Consider the following 25,501-nt stretch of genomic DNA (forward strand, 5'->3'; position numbering starts at 1 on the left):
TTCTACATACTGTAGTCTCACTGAGCTCCTTTGAGACCAAATTTGGCTTGATTATTAAAATCACTGAGAGGATGGAAATTAAATGGGAATCCAGCCAGTGTTACAATGGGATTTAGTGAGGGGTTTACGCAAGGCTGCCTCACTTGAGGAAAACCAGATAGGGCCTCAGATAGACTCTTCATGGTGTAGACTTCTATGCCAACTGGGAATATCAGAAGCTTTAGAGTGGTTTGTCAATCATATTTCTAATTGATAGAAGTCATATACTGTCCATCATAAATGTACTTTGCCCCTTAGGGTCACCATATTACACTCCCTAATGCCACCAGATTTAGAGAGATCACTAACTGGTCTTCGTGGACCAACAGGGCAACCAACCACAGTGAGTCATTGGAAGTTAAGGGATGACTGAGTCTGTAAAGGCACCATCACAGAGATGTAATCACAGAATGTCATGAAACAGAATAAACATAAAGGTTTGAGCTTCATCATTTGATTTCTAAGTAGAAAAGCTATTTGATTATTCAGTGTAATGACCCTGCTCAACAGAGTCAGCATTAGAGGTGCTTTCTTCAGACACCTATGTGACTCACATCCTCATTCACGCAGGCAGTGTGTCAAGTGTCATCAGTGTTAGCGCCTCCGATATCCAGCACCTCTCACAAGGATTTAGTGATTCACTGGAACAACTTCTGACTTTCTATAGCATTACACATTATTCTTATATCATAATCTGCTCCCTCATTTCAGTAAAGAATTAGGGCGTTTGCAGACTCATTTCTAAAATATTTCCTATCTTATTTGTGAGGCGCCCACTAAACAGGAAGAAGTGCTGATGTGTCACTGTATAGTGACATTAAACATTACTCACAATATGGTGAGTCTCTCTTATTCATATGGCCCAACATGTTGTTTATGAAAACAAAGTGAATGGCAATCCTCCCCCGACAGTCAAAACCAGGGGGGCCTGAAACATTGACCTTAATTGGGTTTGATCGTAACATTTCCCAACAGAACTCAGCCAATTGATTGGGTGTAGTGATCTGTGAGGGGATCCTTTTCTTTCTCTGACCCCATTATGTGCTGAAGGTAGAGGGTTGCTTGGCTCTGTGTTCATGTCCATCTCCATAGGCCACAGACACACAGGCTTGACAGGACATGCAGACGCAGGCAAAGCAGGCTAACGGCAGTTTTGACGTTGTCATTGCACAAGACAGCCTGTCAAAGGTCTCTTCTTGAGGTATGGACCATCGCTGTCAGTATGGTTTTGTCTGTCGGGGGAGGATTGCCATTCACTTTGTTTTCATAAACAACATGTTGGGCCATATGAATAAGAGAGACTCACCATATTGTGAGTAATGTTTAATGTCACTATACAGTGACACATCAGCACTTCTTCCTGTTTAGTGGGCGCCTCACAAAGTCGCTCTGGATAAGAGCGTCTGCTAAATGACTAAAATGTAAATGTCAGTAAAGAGTGTTATCATGGGAACACTTAATATGCAATTGAGCTACTCCAATTAGGTAAACAGGAATATTATACCTCGTTTTGCCTGATTGGTTTTCATTTAAAATGACACTATCTGGGCCAATTATTTTGTAAACATTAGACTTGGACCAATCCAGTTTGGGAAATTCGATGATGGTTTGAATAATCTCATCCACCAGTCAGCTAACTTGGCCCAGTACATCCAATATCTCTCTCTCTCTGTCTATATGCAGTAGCAATTGAGCCTTGGGATGAGGTTATGGCTTGAAAGGCGATTAATACATTAACCATGGATGTAGTAGCCCCTCAAAATGTTATGAATCAGGGATTTTTCAAAATGATGTTTAGCCTATACACCCTAACTTTTGTGCTTTTTTGAGAGTCCCTCTGCAGTAGAATCACTTTATGAAGGAGACAGCTTTGAAGTCACACACACCTGAGCCCAGCACAGCAGGAGAAACCAGGAATGATAACACGCATGCACACGCACGTATGCAGGCATGCACGTACACATACACACACACACACACACTTGGATGATTCAGCTGGAAGGAAATATCAGCACCTTCAAGGGCCAGTTACCAGGTGTCCTCTTCATTGTTCCTGTCTGAATTATTTTTCTTCATTACCTGATAAGACAAATAAAAGCGAGAACCATAGTGTATCTATTGTGTGCGAGTATATTTCAAGTGTCCAAATGTAGGCTAAAGGTCGAACAGTTCCAAATGGATACTGTAAATCAACATCTCTCTAATGAGAGACAGAACTGTGTCATAGTGTACATCTGCCCTTGTTCTCCACTGACCTTTGAACTGCGCATGGTGCTGCCTGCGCCTCCATGGCCCCTCCTCACTAGGTAACCGATCCCCACCGGGCCCTCTCGGAACAGCTGCTGGGCTTCTAGATTCCAGAGGTGAAATGTCTCCTGCACTCCAAACTAGGCCTGCAGTCCTCTGACAACTTCAAAGGAGATGGAGTGGCCCATCCATATAGAAGAGACACCACAGGAAATAAAGCTTGTTTGAGCATGGTATTTGTAGGCTATGTGTAGTGTCACGAGGGAGTAAAATATCGCAGCTGTAATTCCGGTGGCCATATAGTGCTGTGTCTCTACTCCTATTAATAATTCACACACTGAATGTATCCTATACCTGTGATGATGTATCTATGTGAGCCTTTGTAGAAAAAAATGGCAGGGCATCACAATCATCATCCTATTCATAAGCTATTGGAGCCCAAGGTGCTGTTTAGAGAGGAATTAGATATAGCCTCCAGGCAGTAGGCTATAAAGCAGGTAGGGAGCTTCCCCTGTGACACCTTGAGCATATGACATCAGTATGCACTCTCATGAATAGCCGACAGTCAATGACCCAGAAATGGTGTGTGTTTGTAAAAAAAAGGGAAACTTGAGACATGCTTCTGCATGGCATCACTGTGGAAGCTGCTTCAATGCAGGTCACTGCAAGTGGCTGCTCATTCTGCCTTGAACAGGAATGAAATGGCCAAATAAATTAGAATACTTTAAAGAAAACACTGTCAATTTTTTTTACATTTTATTTGACATTTTAGTCATTTAGCAGATGCTCTTATCCAGAGCGACTTACACTTAGTGAGTGCATACATTTTCATACTGTTTGTGTGCATATATTTTGTGTGATATGCTCCCTTCCATATTATTGGGTAAATTGTCTATGCTCTATGATGCAGTTATTTAATCATGCATCTTTTGTCTTGATTAAGTCTAAACGTTGAGAAAATATAAACATTTGTTAAAAACCAAGCAATCATTTCAAATAGTATGCTACAGGCAACAGGCTTATTAGGCAATCATGGATATAATGATTTCTGCATAGTTTATTCAACGTAAAATTCAAGTCTAGAACGAAGAAATGTAGGCTGCCATGTAACACAGACTAGTACATGTCATTTTGTTGCGCTCCAAGAGAACGCGTGCCGCGTGAAAAACGCTCCGCGCGCTCTGGAACCGCACAATAGAACCAATTGATTGGAGGTTGCATGCAGTAGGCGGAACCTGGACACGCTCAACATCCCACATTCAATAGATTATGAGGAAAATGTTAATGGTGAACACATGACATTTACACAGCAATTGAGAAGGAGCACACACGGATCTCATCAAATATTTATTGCCATATAACAGGTAACGGAGAGAAGAGCCACAAGACAGAAAAAACAGCAAAGAAGCGGAGGCAAGATTCGTGTGGAGATATTCGGACTGAGTTCACATCGGCACACTAGTTATCTCTGGTAAGATTATTATTCACCGTCAATATTCAGTGGAATGTCTTTACATAGTCGGCTATTCATCCCTTCATTCCCTTTGTGGTCTACTGAAACCATATCCAATATGGCTATCAGACAGTCAGGAATATTAATATCTGAACCGGTTTATCGAATAGTGTTGCCATCAAGAGCCATGGCATGCATTGTAGCTCGAATAAAAAGACAGCCTATCTTCTCGAGTTAATTTTGGCTAAAGAATGGTGTTATGTTATAGTTACATTGTTACATTATTGTTAAATTGGTGTTATATTACTGAAGTACAGGTTCTCAGTGAACGCTGATCCAGGTGATAATTGATGCTGCACGCTGGTCTTGTCATGCGATGGTTATCTACAATTTCACAAAGTAATTTAAATAAAAACAGTTTACTGGTCCTCTAGAGTAGGCTAGACTATACTCACCATCAGTTTATGTTAGTATCCAGCATGTGGTGTATTTGCCACAGGTCTTCGACACCTCTATAGATTATTGGGCATTCTTAATATGCATATATACTACACTGAACAAAGATATAAACGCAACATGTAAAGTGTTGGTCCCATGTTTCATGAGCTGAATATAAGATCCCAGAAATGTTCAATATGCACAAAAAGTTTATTTCTCTTACATTTTGTGCACAAATTTGTTTAGATCCCTGTTAGTGAGCCTTTCTCCTTTGAAAAGATAATCCATCCACCTGAAAAGTGTGGCATATCAAGAAGCTGATTAAACAGCATAATCATTACACAGGTGCACCTTGTGCGGGGGACAGTAAAATTCCACTCTAAAATGTGCAGTTTTGTCATACAACGCAATGCCACAGATCTCTCAAGTTTTGAGGGAGCGTGCAATTGGCATGCTGACTGCAGGAATGTCCACCAGAGCTGTTGCCAGAGAATTTAATGTTCAGTTCTCTACCATAAGCCGACTCCAACATCATTTTAGGAATTTGGCAGTACGTCCAACCGGCCTCACAACCGCAGACCATGTGTATGGCGTCGTGTGGGTGAGCGGTTTGCTGATGTCAACGATGTAAACAGTGTGCCCCATGGTGGCGGTGGGGTTATGGTATGGGCAGGCATAAGCTAGAGAGAACGAACACAATTGCATTTGATCGATTACAATTTGAATGCACAGAGATACCATGACGAGATCTTGAAGACCATTGTCGTGCCATTCATCTGCCGCTATCACCTCATGTTTCAGCATGATAATGCACAACCCCATGTCGCAAGGATCTGTACACAATTCCTGGAAGCTGAAAATATCCCAGGTCTTTCATTGCCTGCATACTCACCAGACATATCACCCATTGAGCATGTTTGGGATGCTCTGGATCGACATGTACGACAGCGTATTCCAGTTCCCGACAATATCCAGCAACTTCGCACAGACATTGAAGAGGAGTGGGACAACATTCCACAGGCCACAACCAACAGCCTGATCAACTGTATGCGAAGGAGATGTGTCGTGCTGCATGAGGCAAATGGTCGCAGGTAGCTTAGTGGTTAAGAGCATTGTGCCAGTAACCAAAAGGTCGCTGGTTCTAATCCCCGAGCCGACTAGGTGAAAAATCTGTCTGTGCCCTTGAGCAAGGCACTTAACCCTAATTGCTCCTGTAAGTCGCTCTGGATAAGAGCGTCTGCTAAATGACTCAAATGTAATGTAAAATGTGGTCACACCAGATACTGACTGGTTTTCTGATCCAACAGATGCATATCTGTATTCCCAGTCATGTGAAATCCATAGATTACGGCCTAATGAATGTATTTCAATTGACTGATTTCCTTATATGAACTGCAACTCAGTAAAATCTTTGAAATTGTTGCATATTGTGTTTATATTTTTGTTCAGTATATTATAGGCACATATAGGCCTAACTGTATTATCAAATAGGCTAGTCCAATATTGTTTTCATTTGCCCTTTGCAAATCAGGCCCCTTTAGTTCCAAATGCCTCAAAAGTGACAAAGGCTATAGTGCATTTAGAAGCAAGTTATCTGGTGTGTTTGGTTGTTTTATCCAATGTAGGCCTACACCCCCACACACTAACTCTGTGTCACTCTGCACTAGACAGGTAACGAGCATTCCTCCGCTAACGAGCACCCTCAACTGCAACTTGCCCATAACCCCCCCTGCTTCTCCTTCACCCAAATTCAGACAGCTGATGTTAATAATAATAATAATAATATGCCATTTAGCAGACGCTTTTATCCAAAGCGACTTACAGTCATGTGCGCATAAATTTTTACGTATGGGTGGTCCCGGGTGCCATGCTCTACCAATTGAGCTACAGAGGACCTCTTCTGAATGAGCTGCAAAATCTGGACCCCTACAAATCAGCTGGGCGAGACAATCTGGACCCTTTCTTTCTAAAATTAGCTGCCGAAATTGTCGCAACCCCTATTACTAGCCTGTTCAACATCTCTTTCGTATAATCTGAGATCCCCAGAGATTGGAAAGCTGCCGCAGTCATCCCCCTCTTCAAAAGGGGTGACATTCTAGATCCAAACTGTTACAGACCTATATCCATCCTGCCCTGCCTTTCAAAAGTATTTGAAAGCCAAGTTAACAAACAGATCACCGACCATTTCGAATCCCACCGTACCTTCTCCGCTATGCAATCTGGTTTCTGAGCTGGTCATGGGTGCACCTCAGCCACGCTCAAGGTCCTAAACGATATTATAAACGCGATCGATAAAAGACAGTACTGTGCAGCCGTCTTCATCGACCTGGCCAAGGCTTTCGACTCTGTCAATCACCGCATTCTTATTGGCAGACTAAATAGCCTTGGTTTCTCAAATGACTGCCTCACCTGGTTCACCAACTACTTCTCAGATAGAGTTCAATGTGTCAAATCGGAGGGCCTGTTGTCTGGACCTCTGGCAGTCTCTATGGGGGTGCCACAGGGTTCAATTCTCGGGCCGACTCTATTCTCTGTGTGTATCAATGATGTTGCTCTTGCTGCTGGTGACTCTCAGATCCACCTCTACGCAGACGACAGCATTTTGTAAACATCTGGCCCTTCATTGGACACTGTGTTAACAAACCTCCAAACAAGCTTCAACTCCTTCCGTAGCCTCCAACTGCCCTTAAACGCTAGTAAAACTAAATGCATGCTCTTCAATCGAACGCTGCTTGCACCCGCCCAACCGACTAGAATCACTACTCTCGGCGGGTCTGACTTAGAATATGTGAACAACTACAAATACCTAGGGGTCTGGTTAGACCGTAAACTCTCCTTCCAGACTCACATTAAGCATCTCCAATCCAAAGTTAAATCTAGAATCGGCTTCCTATTTCGCAACAAAGCCTCCTTCACTCATGCTGCCAAACATGCCCTCGTAAAACGGACTATCCTACCGATCCTTGACTTCGGCGATGTCATTTACAAAATAGCCTCCAACACTCTACTCAGCAAATTGGATGTAGTCTATCACAGTGCCATCCGTTTTGTCACCAAAGCCCCATATACTACCCACCATTGTGACCTGTACGCTCTCTTTGGCTGGCCCTCACTACATATTAGTCGCCAAACCCACTGGCTCCAGGTCATCTATAAATCACTGCTAGGTAAATCCCCGCCTTATCTTAGCTCATTGGTCACCATAGCAACACCCACCCGTAGTCTGCGCTCCAGCAGGGATATTTCACTGGTCATCCCCAAAGCCAACACCTCCTTTGGCCGCCATTCCTTCCAGTTCTCTGCTGCCAATGACTGGAACGAACTGCAAAAATCTCTGAAGCTGGAGACTCTTATCTCCCTCACTAACTTTAAGCATCAGTTGTCAGAGCAGCTTACCGATCACTGCACCTGTACACAGCCCATCTGTAATTAGCCCACCCAACTACCTCATCCCCATATTGTTATTTATTTTGCTAATTTGCACCCCAGTATCTCTATTTGCACATCATCTTTTGCACATCTATCATTCCAGTGTTAATACTAAATTGTAATTATTTTGCACTATGGCCTATTTATCGCCTTATCTCCATAACTTACTACATTTGCACACACTGTATATAGATCTTCTATTGTGTTTTTGACTGTACGTTTTGTTTATTCCATATGTAACTCTGTGTTGTTGTTGTTTTTATCGCACTACTTTGCTTTATCTTGGCCAGGTCGCAGTTGTAAATGAGAACTTGTTCTCAACTGGTTTACCTGGTTAAATAAAGGTTAAATAAATAAAATAAAAAAGATCCTAGAGACACCTGGGTTGCTGAGACGCCGCAGAGTGCGGAGCCCCTTCTGTGGGCTATTTGTAGGGAGGGCAGCAGGTGAGACTACTGTGTCTGCTGGAGCTGACAGGAGGGAGCAGGTGAGATTTCCTGTTCTGTCAGCCTGTCAGGACTGTACTGTTGCTATATTTGAATGAGCGCTGGCCTGTCAGTGAGTCGTGCTCTGGCTCACTCTCCCCCTTCAAACCTCCACCCCCACTCCAGAGCATTGGTTCACAGCTGAGTGGACTGATGCTCCAGCCGGAGCTGTGTGCTCTGAACTGCAGAGTCACACAAGTCTGTTTTATGGAAGGTATTTTTTGATTGAGCGTAACTTAGCATATATTTTTATCGTAGGCTTATGGGATGAGGCTTGATTTTCATCCTTTCAGAGTGCCATGTCTGACTGAACATGACTCTGCATATCTCAGCGCTACAGGCAGTAGTCAGTGGGTTTGTGCAGAGCTAGCGAGAGAGATACAAGTGTAATCGTTTTCTCATTGAGTCATTATCCATGTGAAATTACAGTTATTTTCATCTTATTTGATATACATTTTGCATTAGGCCTTCAGTTCAAGTATTTTAATAATGACCTAGTAGGGAGTGCCTTTGATCAGCCTCAGATTGTTTTCCATGCATTCTGAATCTCAATCTTAAAGGGCAATTCCACCACTTTTCAACCTCATCTCAGCACAATACCACTGTCTACATATGTGAAAACATCAAAAGCTGACATTTTAAAAACAGTGATTTTCAAACACAAATACAAGAGGGAGATACAAACACATGTTAACATACATGCAAGACGGACAAGTGCAAAAGGGATAAATAACAAATGCATCCCACATGCTGGACTGACAGGAAATTGTACTAAGGAATTTGGCAGTAGCATATAAACTTTAACATCAACTAAACAGGATCTTAATGTTAACAGTTATACATATTTTTCAGTCAAGTGCACACACAACATAGAAAGGAAAACAAGTTGGCCGCCCCATGCATTCACCAAAAGGAATACGAAAGACTGGAGGGGGGAACTGCTGCTTAAATAGTCAAGGGTGCTAATGAGCAGAGTGGAGTCAGGTGAGGTGAGTGGCAAGGGAGGTGGTGGCTAGAGTAGAGTTATAGCCTGGTTTCTGCCTTTAGCCTTTGTAACATACCCTTTAAGTGCATTTGGTTTCTGCTGTTCATGTAATCATGTAATCCCACATTACAGCGCCTTGTATCATCTTCTCTATGGTGTGTGAGAGTTAATGGCCTGGTAAGTTGGTAGAGGGGTTCACTTTATTCCTACCTTATTGGATCAAAGTATTTTATCCATTTGTAATATTTCCCCCTCCTGCCTACAGGTATTGCTTTACCTCAGCTGGAATGACAAGTCAACATGAAGTGAATTACATTTTAAAATTTTGAACTCACAATGCAATGCAGGAAGACTGAACTCCCCTACAGAGACTTGAGCCCCAGAGACTTAGATTATGAGAATGCATAAGCCACTGTCTCGTCAAGCGTTTTGATGCTGTGATTTGCTGTGTCTCACTGAAATAATGAAATGATGGGAACATCAACTTCAACAACAATTAATTAAACAATTAATTTTTTTGCACTCAACCTCTTTCACCTTAATATGATGGTTACTTGTAGCTAAGTAAGAAATTAGTGTTTGAAATTACATTGAACAGCGTTACGATTGATGTGGTTATTACATGTGTTATAACACATGTAATAACATATTAACTTTTGTTTCCCCACATAGCTGAAGCCAGCCACTGCTTACTGTGTGCTCCTGTTCAACACAATTTCAAAGTGTATCAGAATGATAAGAAACACCTAACCTAGTATGTATGATCAGACACAGTAGTCCAAACGAATTAGAGAAATCCTCAGCCATGAAAGCCAAATTATTTTTGAAGTTCTGTTTGTACATTGAAGTACTTTGTAAATCCGTAGTCTGGGAGGGAAAATTGACCTGTAATCTCTTAAATTGTCTAAACTACCAAGGCTAGGGAGTTAGGAAGGTAGTTTGAAAAAAAAATTTTTGGCTGACCAGTTTGAAGCAGGTGAAGTGAGCTTTTTTCTGGAAATGTTCATGACATCAGCGCGGCATTGTAAGAGCATCCACTCAAAGATCTTTGGCCTTCTTTGAACAGTTTTAAAAGAGTGCTTAAAACGAATTATTTCACTGAGTCTTAGAATACCCAGCACTCACATGCTTTTAGATTTGCTGGAGAGAAAGTGATGAAAACCTCAAATGAAATTGTTGGTGTCCAATTTGATGGTGAGAATGCCTCCAGGTCCACCAGACAACTGTTTCATATTCTACTGTTGGACTTCTATACCACTGCATCGGTAAAGCTCATGTGTTTGTCACAAGTTAACTCACAATTTAACATCCGTGAGCTCAGTGTTTGCGGGCTCGTGGAAGACATCTCAGAGGAAGTGCATAAGGGAGTCACACTCTTTAACTCAGCATTGATCAGGGTGTCATTAGGCATGGGATGCAGGGCTAGAACTAGAAGTAGGCCAGACTCAGAGACATGCCCTTACCCCTCTATTATCTCAATGGCCTCACTGTGACATCAGCAGCAAGGGTGAGGAGAGGTACTAATCTATTTAGGACAGCTGCTTGGGAACACAGCCCATTGGCCGGGATTCACTTCCTAGACTGTCAGTAATCAGGATGTGACTTTATACATTCTGAATGCATTACTCTGTTCTCACTCAGCAGAGCCAGAGCCCTCTATTTCTGTTTCCAAATAGAAAGGTCTGAGCTGAGCCAGAGCTTTGTTTTGGGTTCTAATTTAGAGGTATGGCACACATCTCAAAGTTTGTGAAGTCCTAGTAGTTATCTCAGCTGTTTTGTGGAACTATAAATGCTTTTGAAAGAATTGAACCTAAAACCCTTGGCAACATGTGCTCACAAGTCCTATGAAAGCGGGGTTAGCCTAGCCCTAGACCCACCTGGTACGATGGCATATGATGTAGTCTGGTCCACGGCGCTGAACCATGGTGGAGGCCCCTTGCTGGGAGTTGTATTTCCAGCTGGATGGTTTCACCAGTGATGATCTCTCTCCTCGTCCACGTGATGGAGAGAAGAGAAGATAGGGAGCCAGGAGAGGATGCTCTTTTGTCTGGGGCCACATGACTGAGATAAGTAGGCGCTGGCACTGAGTGGTGCAGGAAGAGCCTCAGCCATACATACAGGCTACAAGCCCATGTGCTGACTAAAACTCTGCCATTGTCACAGCTGACACATGCATACCAAGCATCCATATAATGGTTTCCTCATGGGCCCCATGCCTTCTGCTGCTGCTGTGTCAATGCTCTCCTTTATGACAAGCACCTTGCTCAGTGCCACAGACAAGCTGCTTTGTGCTATGGATGGATGGAGCCACAGTGGAAACTATACAGCTGGCTGGCCCTGTGAACGTATAGGAAACTACTTCTGATGTGGGTACAGTCTTAGCTGTTTGGTTACGGCTTTTAATATCTTGAGGATATCAAATCAAATCTAATGTTATTTGTCACATGCTTGGTAAACAACAGGTGTAGACTAACAGTGAAATGCTTACTTAAGGGCCCTTCCCAACAATGCAGAGAGAAAAATAATAATACAAGGAATAAATACACAATGCGCCACAATAACTTGGCTATATACAGTACATGTGGTACCAGTATAGAGTCGATGTGCAGCAGTACGAGGTAATTGAGGTTGATATGTACATATATGTAGGGCTAAAGTGACTAGGCAACAGGATAGATAATAATTTAAGCATTAGCAGTAGTAGCAGCATATGTGATGAGTCAAAAGAGTTAGTGCAAAGGGGGTCAATGCAGATAGTCCAGGTAGCTATTTGTTTAACTATTTAGCAGGCTTATGGGGTGGAAGCTGTTCAGGGTCCTGTTGGTTCCAGACTTGGTGCATTGGTACCACTTGCCGTGTGGTAGCAGAGAGAACAGTCTATGACTTGGGGGGCTGGACAATGTTTAGGCTTTGACAATGTTTAGGGCCTTCCTCTGACACCGCCTGGTATAAAGGTCCTGGATGGCAGGGATCTTCAGTCCCAGTGATGTACTGGGCAATACACACTACCCTCTGAAGTGCCTTGTGGTCAGATGCCAAGCAAAAGTATTTGGACACCTACTCGTCGAACATCTCATTCCAAAATCATGGCCATTAATATGGAGTTGGTCCCTCCTTTGCTGATATAACAGCCTCCACTCTTCTGGGAAGGCTTTCCACTAGATATTGTAACATTGCTGTGGGGATTTGCATCCATTCAGGATTCAATCTTAGTCCTGTATTGACGCTTTCCCTGTTTGATGGCTCGTCGGCGGTTGTAGGGGGATTTCTTATAAGCGTCTGGATTAGTGTCCTGCTCCTTGAAAGCGGCAACTCTAGCCTTTGGCTCAGTGTAGATGCATGGCTTCTGGTTGGGATATGTACGTACGGTCACTGTGGGGACGTCGTCGTCGATGCACTTATCAATGAAGCCAGTGACTGATGTGGTAAACTTCTCGATATTATCGGATGAATCCCAGAACATATTCCAGTCTGTGCAAGCGAAACAGTCCTATAACTTAGCATCCGCTTCATCTGAGTTCTTAGTTCATCTCCCATTCACCCAGCCGGCTAATCACGATGGGACTCAATGGGACTCAATGGGCCTGGAATCCCTCTGAGAGCCACTGAACAGAGAGAAAAGAGGAGAGAAGAGAGAGCGAGGCGGAGAGGGGAAGAGAGAGGGGATTAAGTATTGAGTGGGGAGAGGAGATTGGGAGCGAAAATCGAATAGAGAGATTGTAAAGGTGAGAGTAATATTAATAGTAATATTTTGGTAGGTGCTTATTTTTGTCCTAATTCACACATGTACAAGTGTGTATTAGTACGCATGTGTGAATTGGAAATGTGTTTTTTGCATATCCCAAGTCCCCCTGAGACACTCTCGGAGAGTGGGGTCAACCCTGGATCAATTAGGTTTAACCCAATTAACAACAAACGTTCCCACAACTTTAGAGAATGTTCCCTTAAGAGTCTCATTAGGTCATTACCTAACATTTTCATAGGAATGTTCAAGTGATCTGCAAGGACTGTTTCCAAGAGACCATTCCCATAATGTCAAACAGAATTTACCCAGAACGTGGTTACCATGTTCTCAGAATATTCAATATTAATGTTCTAAACGTTGCAAGAATTTTCCAGTGTCCTATTTTCTGAGGGTTAGGAGAATATTCCATCAACGTCACACCAAACATACACAGAACATAGTTGCCATGTTCTCAGAATATAAGATATTAATGATCTAGACATGTTTCATGGGAACGTTGCAAAAACATTCATGTGTCCAATGATGAATAAAACATAGGACGTTCTGTCACGGTCCCCTGGAGGTTTTTGTGTAGTTCCCAGCTTGTTCTGGGGACGTCCCTTAAAACAATTTTAGGGCGTCGCCTGATGGTCTGAAAGAAACGTTCTCTCCACCCCTCAAAAAACATGTTTCTTTACAAACCACCCATTGTTACTGTTGCAGAGCCCATCAAGGCCCTGATTGGTGAACCACTAATATATTTACAGCTTTTTGTCTGTTGGCAGGAATAGGGACACACACAGTGCTTTTAATGTACAACGTTTCAACTTACATATTTGACACACGATTGCATTGTGCATGTTCATTTATACAGTAAATATTATTCAACATGTCGTCCCCTGGCATTTAAATTCACAACCTCTTGGTTCACAACATTCCAATCTTCCTGCTACACCACCATGTCTGTGTCAGTTGTCATTTAATCTGACTATTCTCTCATTATTGATTTGATTTACTAGTTTCAGCAATTTTATGGTTGTCTAATGTTGGTGGGGCATATTACTCTGTTTTAATGTTAATTCTTAATCACTATGATAAAAAAATAGTTTTTCTTGAGTGTGCACAATGTGTGATGAAACAAGTTTTTTTGGGACCATCACGCGACGTCCTAACAACATCTTTAGTGACGTCCCTGGAACAAGCCGGGAAGTAGACAAAAACCTCAAGAGGACCATGACAGAATGTCCTATGTTTTAAACGTTCTTGGGCACAAGTAACCATGTTTTGTGTATGTTGGGTGTGACGTTGATTGAATATTCTTCAAACCATCAGAAAACTGGACACATTTACAGTGGGGAAAAAAAGTATTTAGTCAGCCACCAATTGTGCAAGTTCTCCCACTTAAAAAGATGAGAGAGGCCTGTAATTTTCACCATAGGTACACGTCAACTATGACAGACAAAGTGAGAAAAAATAATCCAGAAAATCACATTGTAGGATTTTTTATGAATTTATTTGCAAATTATGGTGGAAAACAAGTATTTGGTCAATAACAAAAGTTTCTCAATACTTTGTTATATACCCTTTGTTGGCAATGACACAGGTCAAACGTTTTCTGTAAGTCTTCACAAGGTTTTCACACACTGTTGCTGGTATTTTGGCCCATTCCTCCATGCAGATCTCCTCTAGAGCAGTGATGTTTTGGGGCTGTCGCTGGGCAACACGGACTTTCAACTCCCTCCAAAGATTTTCTATGGGGTTGAGATCTGGAGACTGGCTAGGCCACTCCAGGACCTTGAAATGCTTCTTACAAAGCCACTCCTTCGTTGAGAAAAAAAATCCAGAAAATCACATTGTAGGATTTTTAATGAATTTATTTGCAAATTATGGTGGAAAATAAGTATTTGGTCACCTACAAACAAGCAAGATTTCTGGCTCTCACAGACCTGTAACTTCTTCTTTAAGAGGCTCCTCTGTCCTCCACTCGTTACCTGTATTAATGGCACCTGTTTGAACTTGTTATCAGTATAAAAGACACCTGTCCACAACCTCAAACAGTCACACTCCAAACTCCACTATGGCCAAGACCAAAGAGCTGTCAAAGGACACCAGAAACAAAATTGTAGACCTGCACCAGGCTGGGAAGACTGAATCTGCAATAGGTAAGCAGCTTGGTTTGAAGAAATCAACTGTGGGAGCAATTATTAGGGAAATGGAAGACATACAAGACCACTGATAATCTCCCTCGATCTGGGGGCTTGACGCAAGATCTCACCCCGTGGGGTCAAAATGATCACAAGAACGGTGAGCAAAAATCCCAGAACCACACGGGGGACCTAGTGAATGACCTGCAGAGAGCTGGGACCAAAGTAACAAAGCCTACCATCAGTAACACACTACGCCGCCAGGGACTCAAATCCTGCAGTGCCAGACGTGTCCCCCTGCTTAAGCCAGTACATGTCCAGGCCCGTCTGAAGTTTGCTAGAGTGCATTTGGATGATCCAGAAGAGGATTGGGAGAATGTCATATGGTCAGATGAAACCAAAATAGAACTTTTTGGTAAAAACTCAACTTGTCGTGTTTGGAGGACAAAGAATGCTGAGTTGCATCCAAAGAACACCATACCTACTGTGAAGCATGGGGGTGGAAACATCATGCTTTGGGGCTGTTTTTCTGCAAAGGGACCAGGACGACTGATCTGTGTAAAGGAAAGAATGAATGGGGCCATGTATCGTGAGATTTTGAGTGAAAACCTCCTTCCATCAGCAACGGCATTGAAGATGAAACGTGGCTCTGTCTTTCAGCATGACAATGATCCCAAACACACCGCCCGGGCAACGAAGGAGTGGCTTCGTAAGAAGCATTTCAAGGTCCTGGAGTGGCCTAGCCAGTCTCCAGATCTCAACCCCATAGAAAATCTTTGGAGGGGAGTTGAAAGTCTGTGTTGCCCAGCGACAGCCCCAAAACATCACTGCTCTAGAGGAGATCTGCATGGAGGAATGGGCCAAAATACCAGCAACAGTGTGTGAAAACCTTGTGAAGACTTACAGAAAACGTTTGACCTGTGTCATTGCCAACAAAGGGTATATAACAAAGTATTGAGAAACTTTGTTATTGACCAAATACTTATTTTCCACCATAATTTGCAAATAAATTCATTAAAAATCCTACAATGTGATTTTCTGGATTTTTTTTCTCACTTTGTCTGTCATAGTTGACGTGTACCTATGATGAAAATTACAGGCCTCTCTCATCTTTTTAAGTGGGAGAACTTGCACAATTGGTGACTTGCACAAAAAGAGGACTGAGCACGCCCCCATTCTCATCGACGGGGCTGTAGTGGAACAGGTTGAGAGCTTCAAGTTCCTCGGTGTCCACATCACCAACGAACTATCATGGTCCAAACACACCAAGACAGTCGTGAAGAGGGCACGACAAAGCCTATTCCCCCTCAGGAGACTAAAAAGATTTGGCATGGGTCCTCAGATCCTCAAAAAATTCTACAGCTGCACCATCCAGAGCATCCTGACTGGTTGCATCACCGCCTGGTATGGCAACTGCTTGGCCTCCGACCGCAAGGCACTACAGAGGGTAGTGCGTTACGGCCCAGTACATCACTGGGGCAAAGCTTCCTGCCATCCAGGACCTCTATACCAGGCGGTGTCAGAGGAAGGCCCTCAAAATTGTCAAAGACTCCAGCCACCCTAGTCATAGACTGTTCTCTCTGCTACCGCACGGCAAGCGGTACCGGAGTGCCAAGTCTAGGTCCAAAAGACTTCTCAACAGCTTCTACCCCCAAGCCATAAGACTCCTGAACAGCTAATCATGGCTACCCGGACTATTTGCACTGCCCCCCCACCCCATCCTTTTACGCTGCTGCTACTCTGTTAAGTATTTATGCATAGTCACTTTAACTCTACCCACATGTACATATTACCTCAACTACCTCAACTAGCCGGTGCCCCCCGCACATTGACTCTGCAACGGTACCCCCTGTATATATAGCCTCCCTACTGTCACTTTATTTTACTTCTGCTCTTTTTTTCTCAACACTTTTTTTGTTGTTGTTTTATTCTTACTTTTTTTGTTTAAAATAAATGCACTGTTGGTTAAGGGCTGTAAGTAAGCATTTCACTGTAATGTCTGCACCTGTTGTATTCGGCGCATGTGACCAATAAAATTTGATTTGATTTGATTTGACTAAATACTTTTTTTCCCCGCTGTATGTTCTTGCAACGTTGCCATAAAACGTGTCTAGAACATTCATATCTTATATTCTGAGAACATGGTAACCACGTTCTGTGTAAGTTCTGTTTGACATTAAGGGAATGTTCTCCTAACTCTAATGCCAAACATGCTAAATACATTTTTTGTTTTTTTCTAACATACATAGAATGTTCCCGTAACTAAGAAAACTGGACACTGAAATGGCAAGGGCACATTACAAAGATGTTCTCTCTCCCTAGAATTGTTAGCTGGGTAGTGCCTTGCTCAAAGGCACATCGACACCTTGTCGGCTCGGGGATTCAAACTACCAACTTTTCAGTTACTGGCCCAACGATCTAACTACCTGCCGCCCATCTTGGGAGGACGAGAGAGAGGATGGTAGGAGTGTGAGAAAGAAGGGATAGAGTGAATTAGAGCAGGGGAGAGCAGTGAGTTCTTGGGGAATGGGTAATGAAAAAGAGAGACACCTGATCACATGCACTAGCACTAGCAGTAGCCATAGGGCACGGGTCTGTGATGTGAGGGTGAGAGGAATTCCGTCTGAGCATCAGAACAGAAGTGTCTGACTTTGTTAGTGTCTCAGCAACCTCACTTGCCATTCAATGTATTGGTCTGTGACTGACTGGAACTATTTGAAACAAAGAGAAATCAACACACGTAGATATAAAGTGGAGCTGAAGGGTCCCATGTGTAGATTGATTTAGTTGGTTAAGCACTTAATTTAGCAGTCCAGTCCAGGTTATGCTGCTGAAAGAACACCAAGTAGTATGCTGGATGGAAAGCTGATGGTTACAGCTGGTGCCAGTGCATCCCCCTCACACTGAAGTATTTGTTGAATGAAATGAATATAGCAATGTGGATAAATGTGAAGCACACCCTTGTCTGATTGCTGTGTGTGAAGAACCAGAATAGACAGATGACAGTTCAGCCCATCCATAATGTTTACTAGCACTGGCGTTTCACAACTGTTTACCAGGCAGGTTTACTTCAGGTGTCCACTGCATCCATCCATCCATTCATCCGTCCGTCCATATTCACACGTGCTGCTGCTCAACACGCCTCTGTGACATGAGGCTATTTTTAGCAGCATAGTGAGTTTGTGTTTTTGTGTGTGTGACACGCATGGGAGGTTAAATCCTGATTTCCCACCTGAGTGAGAGTGGCTCTAGTATAATCCAGTCATCCTAGGGATAGACAGAGACAGGCTGTCAGAAGCCCCCAGACTCTCCTCTCCACTGTTTGCTCTTAAACACAGGGAGACACACATCTATTAATATAATAATAATAATCACGCACACACACACACGTGGGCGATATAAATAATCAGTGTTGGTAGATGTGGTGTGTGTGTCAGGGCCCTGCTTTGGAGTGGTCCTGGGATAGTGGTAAACACTAGCAGCTCATCAGATAAATTGTGTGGAAAAGTGTAATCTCTTAAACTGTTGGAAATCTCTCCACACTGAACGTTCAGCCCGCTAGAGAGAGGAGATGTTTTCTAGTCAGACGCGTTGTCACTCAGGGCCCTGGGGATTTCAATTTGACAGCCAGCTAGAGGCACAATATGATATTTTCTCATGGTAGCCGAATTGTAGCCTCTGTAGCCACAGGGGTTAGGGAAAATCGAAGGGTTTTGCTGAGGAGAGTAACAAAACCGCAAAAATAAATCTCTTATGGTTTAATGATAGCCCAGAGCCTCTTCAACAGATTAAGCTCAAATGAAATTACAGTGGACTAATGAAGCACAGGGCCTTGACAGTGTTGGAGAAGGGTTGGGTATTATAGCCTGATTATTCCTCAAGCAGACTATTCACACACACACCCACCTACAGACACGCACACCCACCCACACACACATACATACACACACACACCCCGCACACGTGGGCGATAGAAGTAATCAGTGTTGGTAGATGTGGTGTGTGGGTCAGGGCCCTGCTTTGGAGTGGTCCTGGGATAGTGGTAAACACTTCTTATCTGGTCCTCATACATCTCCCTCCTGGGGTGACGTCATTAGCCATGTAGCCTACGTCAGAGCAGCCTCAGCAGCACAGACGCTGGTCTGAGGGTGAGAAATGTAGGAGTTTTTTTTGGGATCATGGCTCTTCAAGGCTTGGATAAACAGCAAGCCTCTGACAGATTAGACAGGGAAGGAGGACATTGATTTTCTCCCACACGAAAGCGTAACACTGTGACATTTGCTCTTGCGTAATTCTGCCCCTATTCCCACCCCCCCACCCCCACCCCCACCCTTACCGAACAAGTTCCCTTTCCTCTGGGACACGGCCTTCTGTCTACACAAAGCAGAGACCCAACAACAACACCCATGAAACCCTGCGAGAACAGAACACAACAGCGGTTTATAAAACCACTGCATCCACAACATCCACTGGCTTAGGGCGCAATATAGGGATCATTGCCAATAGTCATTCTGTGTCAGCCTTTCCATGTGTATCTTAATGCTGCATGCAGAGCCGTAGCAAATAAACTCCATCTATTAATAGTTTATGATAGAGAGACCTTTAAAAATAACAGCATGTTGAATTTAATTAAACGCTCTCAATGTAATTAGCCAACGCCACATGTGCACCTCCCTAGAGGTGGTGAGTAAGCCTGCATGACGTTCTCCCAACAACCCACTTCCTGTCAAACTGCTCACACACACACTTTTAGGAGGGCAATCTGGGAAAGTGAGGTGTTGAGATTTAAGTGATGATGTCTGGGCAGGCAGGCTTTGTTAATTGTGTATGAAGGGTTTGTGATGATGGTGGCGTCATGCCGTACAAATCAGTGGAGAGCGGTGCCGTTTAAGATGAGGGAGGACCATTTTTTTGTTTTATGAGCATGGCCTTATTTCTATTACTGTCATGTTCGTTGTATAAAGGATTGGACCAAGGTGCAGCGTGGTATGCGTACATAGTCGTTTATTCTAATAAACACCGACAAAATAACAAAATCCAACAGAACGTGAAGTTCAAGAGGCTAAACATCAAACAAGCCAAACGAAACAGAAACAGACTCAGAAACAAGATCCCACAACATAGGTAGGCAAAATGGCTGCCTAAGTATGATCCCCAATCAGAGACAACGATCGACAGCTGCCTCTGATTGGGAACCACACCCGGCCAACATACAAATGTATAACCTAGATCTGTCAACATTCACACCCTGACCAAACTAACTAGAGAATAACAGGGTCTCAAGGTCAGTGACAGTACAGGAGCAGGTACGGGCCGTACAGGACTGGAGACACGCACCACTGGTTTGGTGCGAGGAACAGGTACGGGGCGCACCGGGCTAGAGACACGCACCACTGGTTTGGTGCGAGAAGCAGGCACAACCCGTCCTGGCTGAACGCTCATTTTAGCCAGGCAAGAGCGGGGCGCGGGCACCAAGCGCACCGGGCTGTGAATGCGCACTGGAGATACAGTGCGTATCACAGCATAACAGGGTGCCTGTATGGTCCCACGCTCCTTAACGCGAGTGCAGGGAGGTGGCTCTACTCCGAAACCTGGCTCCGCCAGCCTCTGCTCATTCTCTTTTGCTGTAGGGTTAACTCCTCTCTCAGCTCCTGTTGTCTGGCCAGCTCCTCTCTCCGTGCATCCACTGACTCCTTCTCCCTGTGGGCCTCCTGCAGCACCTCCCTCTGAAGGGAGAGCTCCTGCTCCCTCTTATCTATCAGCCCCCGTAAGGTGGTGGTCTCCTCTCTCAGAGTGCTGAGCTGCAGGTCTTTCAGGGCCTCCTGCTGCTTCACCCACCACCCTGTATGCCCCCCCAAAAAAATTTTTTTCTTGGGGCTGCCTCTCGGGCTTCCTTAGTGATCGGGACCTTTTGAGTCGCCGTTTTTTCTCCCTCGCTGTCTCCGTCTGCTCCCAAGGAAGCGATCTCTTCCCACGTCCATGATCCTTTTCCGTCTAATATCTCCTCCCATGTCCATGATGTCTGCTCCTCCTGTTCACGCTGCTTGGTCCGTTGGTGGTGGGATCTTCTGTCACGTTCGGTGTATAAAGGATTGGACCAAGGTGCAGCGTGGTATGCGTACATAGTCGTTTATTCTAATAAACACAGACAAAATAACAAAATCCAACAGAACGTGACGTTCAAGAGGCTAAACATCAAACAAAACAGAAACAGACTCAGAAACAAGATCCCACAACATAGGTAGGCAAAATGGCTGCCTAAGTATGATCCCCAATCAGAGACAACGATCGACAGCTGCCTCTGATTGGGAACCACACCCGGCCAACATAGAACTATATAACCTAGATCTGTCAACATTCACACCCTGGCCAAGAGAATAACAGCGTTCTCAAGGTCAGGGCGTGACAATTACAGCATATTGGATGACTGTCATTCATATTCCATTCACTCAGCTCAATGTAACATTGATAAGTTTAGGCTACTACATGATACTCAAATTTTCCCTATATCCTTCATGAGGTTGCTACAACCTAGCCTACAAATGAAAGTTTACAATGTAGGTGCACAGGTCGAGATATATTTTTTTGTAATCTGATAGACAGTGGCATATTCAATACCGCCTTGCACACTCTTTCTTGCCGGCATCTAGCTGATCTAGGTTGTAATCATTAGTCCAACAGTTGCAAATGAGAGTTTCTGTTGTACAAATTCAGGTATGTTTATACCCGTTTCGTTCCGTTTGCTTCCGTTTAAGAAAAGATTTTCAACAGAATCGGCGGAATGAATACAGCCACATACAAACAGCATGATTACATTCTCTCCTCCTCTCACCTTTTCCCTTCGCTTGTGGACTTCAGCGCACAGTACAACAGCTGTCTTCGACCAGGCGAAAAAACCTTTCCAAACCAAACCTTCATAACATAACCGCTAACCGCTACACACAGCCTACATCGTTGTCACCATATTAGCTAACGTCATAGTCAACGTAGCTATCTAGAACTAACACGTTAGTAAACCCGCTACAATTATGCAGTACAGTGTACAGCAAGCAGTTTAGCATTTACACTGGCGGTGGCAATACATTAATAAAACCAAAAGCTTACCTTGACTTGGAAGAATTCCAGTGTTGGATAGTCATAGCCAGCTAACTAACATAGCATATGTCTCTGTTTGAGACAGGGTGTTTGATTAGGCTAAACTAGCTAGTTGCATTCGCTAGCTAAGTAAGTGAAAGTGGAAAAAAAATTATACAACTCTATCTCTTGCTTCTCCTTCATTTCTTAAGAAATTAATTGGTTCAAAACTGTTCAATTATTCAACTTTCTCTGTCTTTGAGTCAACTACTCACCACATTTTATGCACTGCAGCGCTAGCTAGCTGTAGCTTATGCTTTAAGTACTAGATTTATTCTCTGATCCTTTGATTGGGTGGTTTTGTATTGAAGTCAATGTTCCCAGAGGTGGACGGAAACTAGCTGTCCTCCGACTTCACCATGGTGCTACCCAAGAGAGTGCTGTTGAGGCTACTGTAGACCTTCATTGCAAAACAGTGTGTTTTGTGAATATATTTAGTATATTTTTATCTAAAAATGATAACTTTTTAAAAAATGGACTATTTTGGTTTTTATGAAATTCACTGAGGAGGATGGTCCTCCCCTTCCTCTTCTGAGGAGCCTCCACTGGTACAAATGTGCTATCTTAATTTAACCAGTTTCTCACAGCAGGAAAATAATCCTGCAGCAACAGAAAATGTGAATTATTATGTGGATTATAATTAATTGCCATTTTTGTAGGGGTTGTTAGGATAAATCAAGTCTGACATTTTAAAGCAGAAATTACAAACTTTAGAAGCCTTTTTAAACCTCGAATACACTACAATTTACATTTCCTACTGCACAGGAAAATCCTTTGTGACAACAGAGTGATCAAATTAAGATAGAACATCTGTATGTTATTCAGGATGTGATCTCATCGCTACTGTGACTTGACCTAGATAGACCTCTCCTCATCAACACACAACCTCCTTTTCTCTTATGTTTCATACTGTACTATATGTATACTGTAGGTGTAGTATTCCGGTATTGTTCTATGTGTGATATCCTGGTGGGAGGTCTCCCAGTCCTTCACATGGAGATCTGTGTGTATCCTTGCTGCTTACATCACATGGTGACTGTCCTACATTCCCCATTGTAAATGTCCTCTTCTTCATCGCAACACATTCTCTTTCATTTTCAGTGGCTCGCTCTCTCAGGAGCTTAGTGGAACAATCAACTAAGTCTTCAAACATACTATATTCATACCGTATTCCCTGTGTCTGTGGCTAGAGATCTGTCAGGCATTCTGGCTGAATGAAAACACATTGTGTTTGTGTTTTCACACCCAGCTAGCTGAAGGAGGTCACATGTTGCTTTTGTTAATTTATACAATGGTCATCGGTGATGTGATTCTGCCCAATCAGCTTTGGCGTGGAGAAGCTCCACCCTGTGAGTTCATCCCAGAGATCCCCCCGTGGTTCAGCCAGCCAATCACAGATTCCGCTTCAGTGACAGAGAGACTCCTCACTGGTGATGGGCTCCTAGTGTGTGTGGCACTGCCCCCTGCCCTTCCCCTGCCACACATGTGCGTGAGCGCGGGACCCTGGTAGCTGCGGAATTCAAGGTGGCGTCTTTTCAATTAGGGTGCAATGAATTACCTTTTAAGCCCCTCGAGTGGCCTGGCAAGCTGCAGCCAAGGGGGCCCCGGCGGTATAATGATGCCTGGCACAATAGTGTCACTGTTCTCCGGCCCGTTCCCAGGAAACCACACAACATGCGCCATTGTGTGCCGTGTTTTGCTGGCCGACCACGTTGCCCGGCTTTAGCCAAAGAGACAAAGGAGCCTGGCTGTGCAGTAAGGCTCACATCACAACGTGGTTGGTGGAGGCCAGTAACACAGTAACACAGGCCATGAGGGGCTGCTACTCGATGGAGACCCAGGGTTTATTCACCTCCCTCAGTATTTGATGTGCTAAAATCATTTTACGAAAAGCTACATTTAAAAGGCGGGCAGGGGAGGGGAGGTGGTGGTTGTAGGGGAGGGGAGGTGGGGGTGGGGGTGGTGGGAAGCAGGAGCAGGGGGCTGCTGAGGGGAAAGGCCCAGTGAAGAGGGCTGAAGCACTGAGAGAGAGAGCACTGCCACTACGCTAAGCCCTTCCTAATTAAATAAAAAAAATTGGCAAGCTAGAACTAAAAAATTGGGCACAAAGATGCCCAGAACTGGTTCTAAAGCTGGTTCTGCTGCCTTTCATCTCCTTCTTCTGTGGGTCCCACTATGTGTGTGCCACCTTCACTAACCCCCCCATCCGCACTTTACCCCTGTTTACGCTGCATAGCTAATGGGGAAATTAGTGGTGGTGGCTTTCAGGGACAGCCAGGAGGGAACCGAGGTAGACAGGAACCAGGAGACGCATGTCACAGGAGCCTTTCAGGGGCGTTTCAGGGTCCCGCACACCAGCAGCTCTGCTTAGACACCACTGCAGGGGACCTAGGACACAGGGGCCCCGAGCAGAGGGGCCCGAACCATCCCTCACAAAGCCTAGAGTGTCACAGCTAACTGGGGCCTTTTCTCCTCCGAGGAAGGAGAGAGGAAAATACCTGTCAGCTGACAACTCAATAATGTCAGAGATTCTCCCCGGAAACAAAGGCTTTCCGACTTCAGTGGTGGTGGCTGGTGTTTTTATCTTATGTGCGAAAAACTGAAAATAGAAAGTGTTTGTGTTGTGTTGTCTGCTCCTCTAGCGTTCTTAGAAAGCACTTTATAACTCAGGCACGTTTCCCAGGGGCCTACCAGGAAGACACAGACAGACTCATTATAACTGCCAAGAGCAGGCCTCATTTATCTTTCAACATGTATCTTATAGTCGCCAGCAACTAATTTGTACTCAAGTTGTACAATTTGTATCCCAATTCTGGAGCTAGATGGCTGTGTAAGATGTGTAAGATAAGCGAGTTTATCTGCATTGAATTAACTGTCTGTAATATTCCAGTGATTGTGAACATAATTAAATCATCAGCTGTAGTCTAACTGCCGCTTGTCTATTATTTCATAGACTCCTGAAGGAAACAAGGAAAAGAAAAGAGGACATCAGACACAAACACACACACACATCCATCAGCGCAAAGATGAGTGATGATAAAGCAGCTGAAAGTGTAGAACCTGCTCCACCAGCAGCAGCACCAGCTCCATCACCAGCAGCAGCACCAGCTCCATCACCAGCGGCAGCACCAGCAGCGCCAGCAGAGATGAACTCTATTCCCAATGGGAAAGGCCATGAGCCTGGGGAGGAAGCCATAGCGGCAGCCAAAACACCCCCAGGAGACACCACAGAGCAGTAAGTATTCACTCAAGTACAAGATAGCAGACTACAAACATACGAAAGTATACACAGGCTTCTCATCTGAAAAAGGACAGTATACACTCAGTCAGATAGAAGATAACCTCGTCCCCAGGCTCATTCGCTACCGCATATAGTGTTCGACAGAGAGAGGCTTGGAGAGAGGCTACTAGCTGCCTTGTCCT

The 25,501-nt window shown here is 44.0% G+C and overlaps 1 protein-coding gene across 3 annotated transcripts in view; it reads left to right on the plus strand.

Annotated features, from left to right (window-relative positions):
* The first annotated feature begins 3,499 nt into the window (after positions 1 to 3,499).
* LOC121575226 (sodium-coupled neutral amino acid transporter 3-like) overlaps positions 3,500 to 25,501 on the plus strand; it is a 58,037-nt gene continuing 36,035 nt past the window's right edge. For all 3 annotated transcript variants that reach the window (XM_041888190.2, XM_041888191.2, XM_041888192.2), the window contains exons 1-2: positions 3,500 to 3,757; positions 25,032 to 25,313. In XM_041888190.2, coding sequence (XP_041744124.1) covers positions 25,105 to 25,313 — 209 coding nt within the window. In that variant the 5' untranslated portion in view covers positions 3,500 to 3,757; positions 25,032 to 25,104. The remainder of the gene's footprint in view (positions 3,758 to 25,031; positions 25,314 to 25,501) is intronic.

Source organism: Coregonus clupeaformis, chromosome 10, assembly GCF_020615455.1.
Source record: "Coregonus clupeaformis isolate EN_2021a chromosome 10, ASM2061545v1, whole genome shotgun sequence".
Classification (NCBI taxonomy): Eukaryota; Metazoa; Chordata; class Actinopteri; order Salmoniformes; family Salmonidae; genus Coregonus; species Coregonus clupeaformis.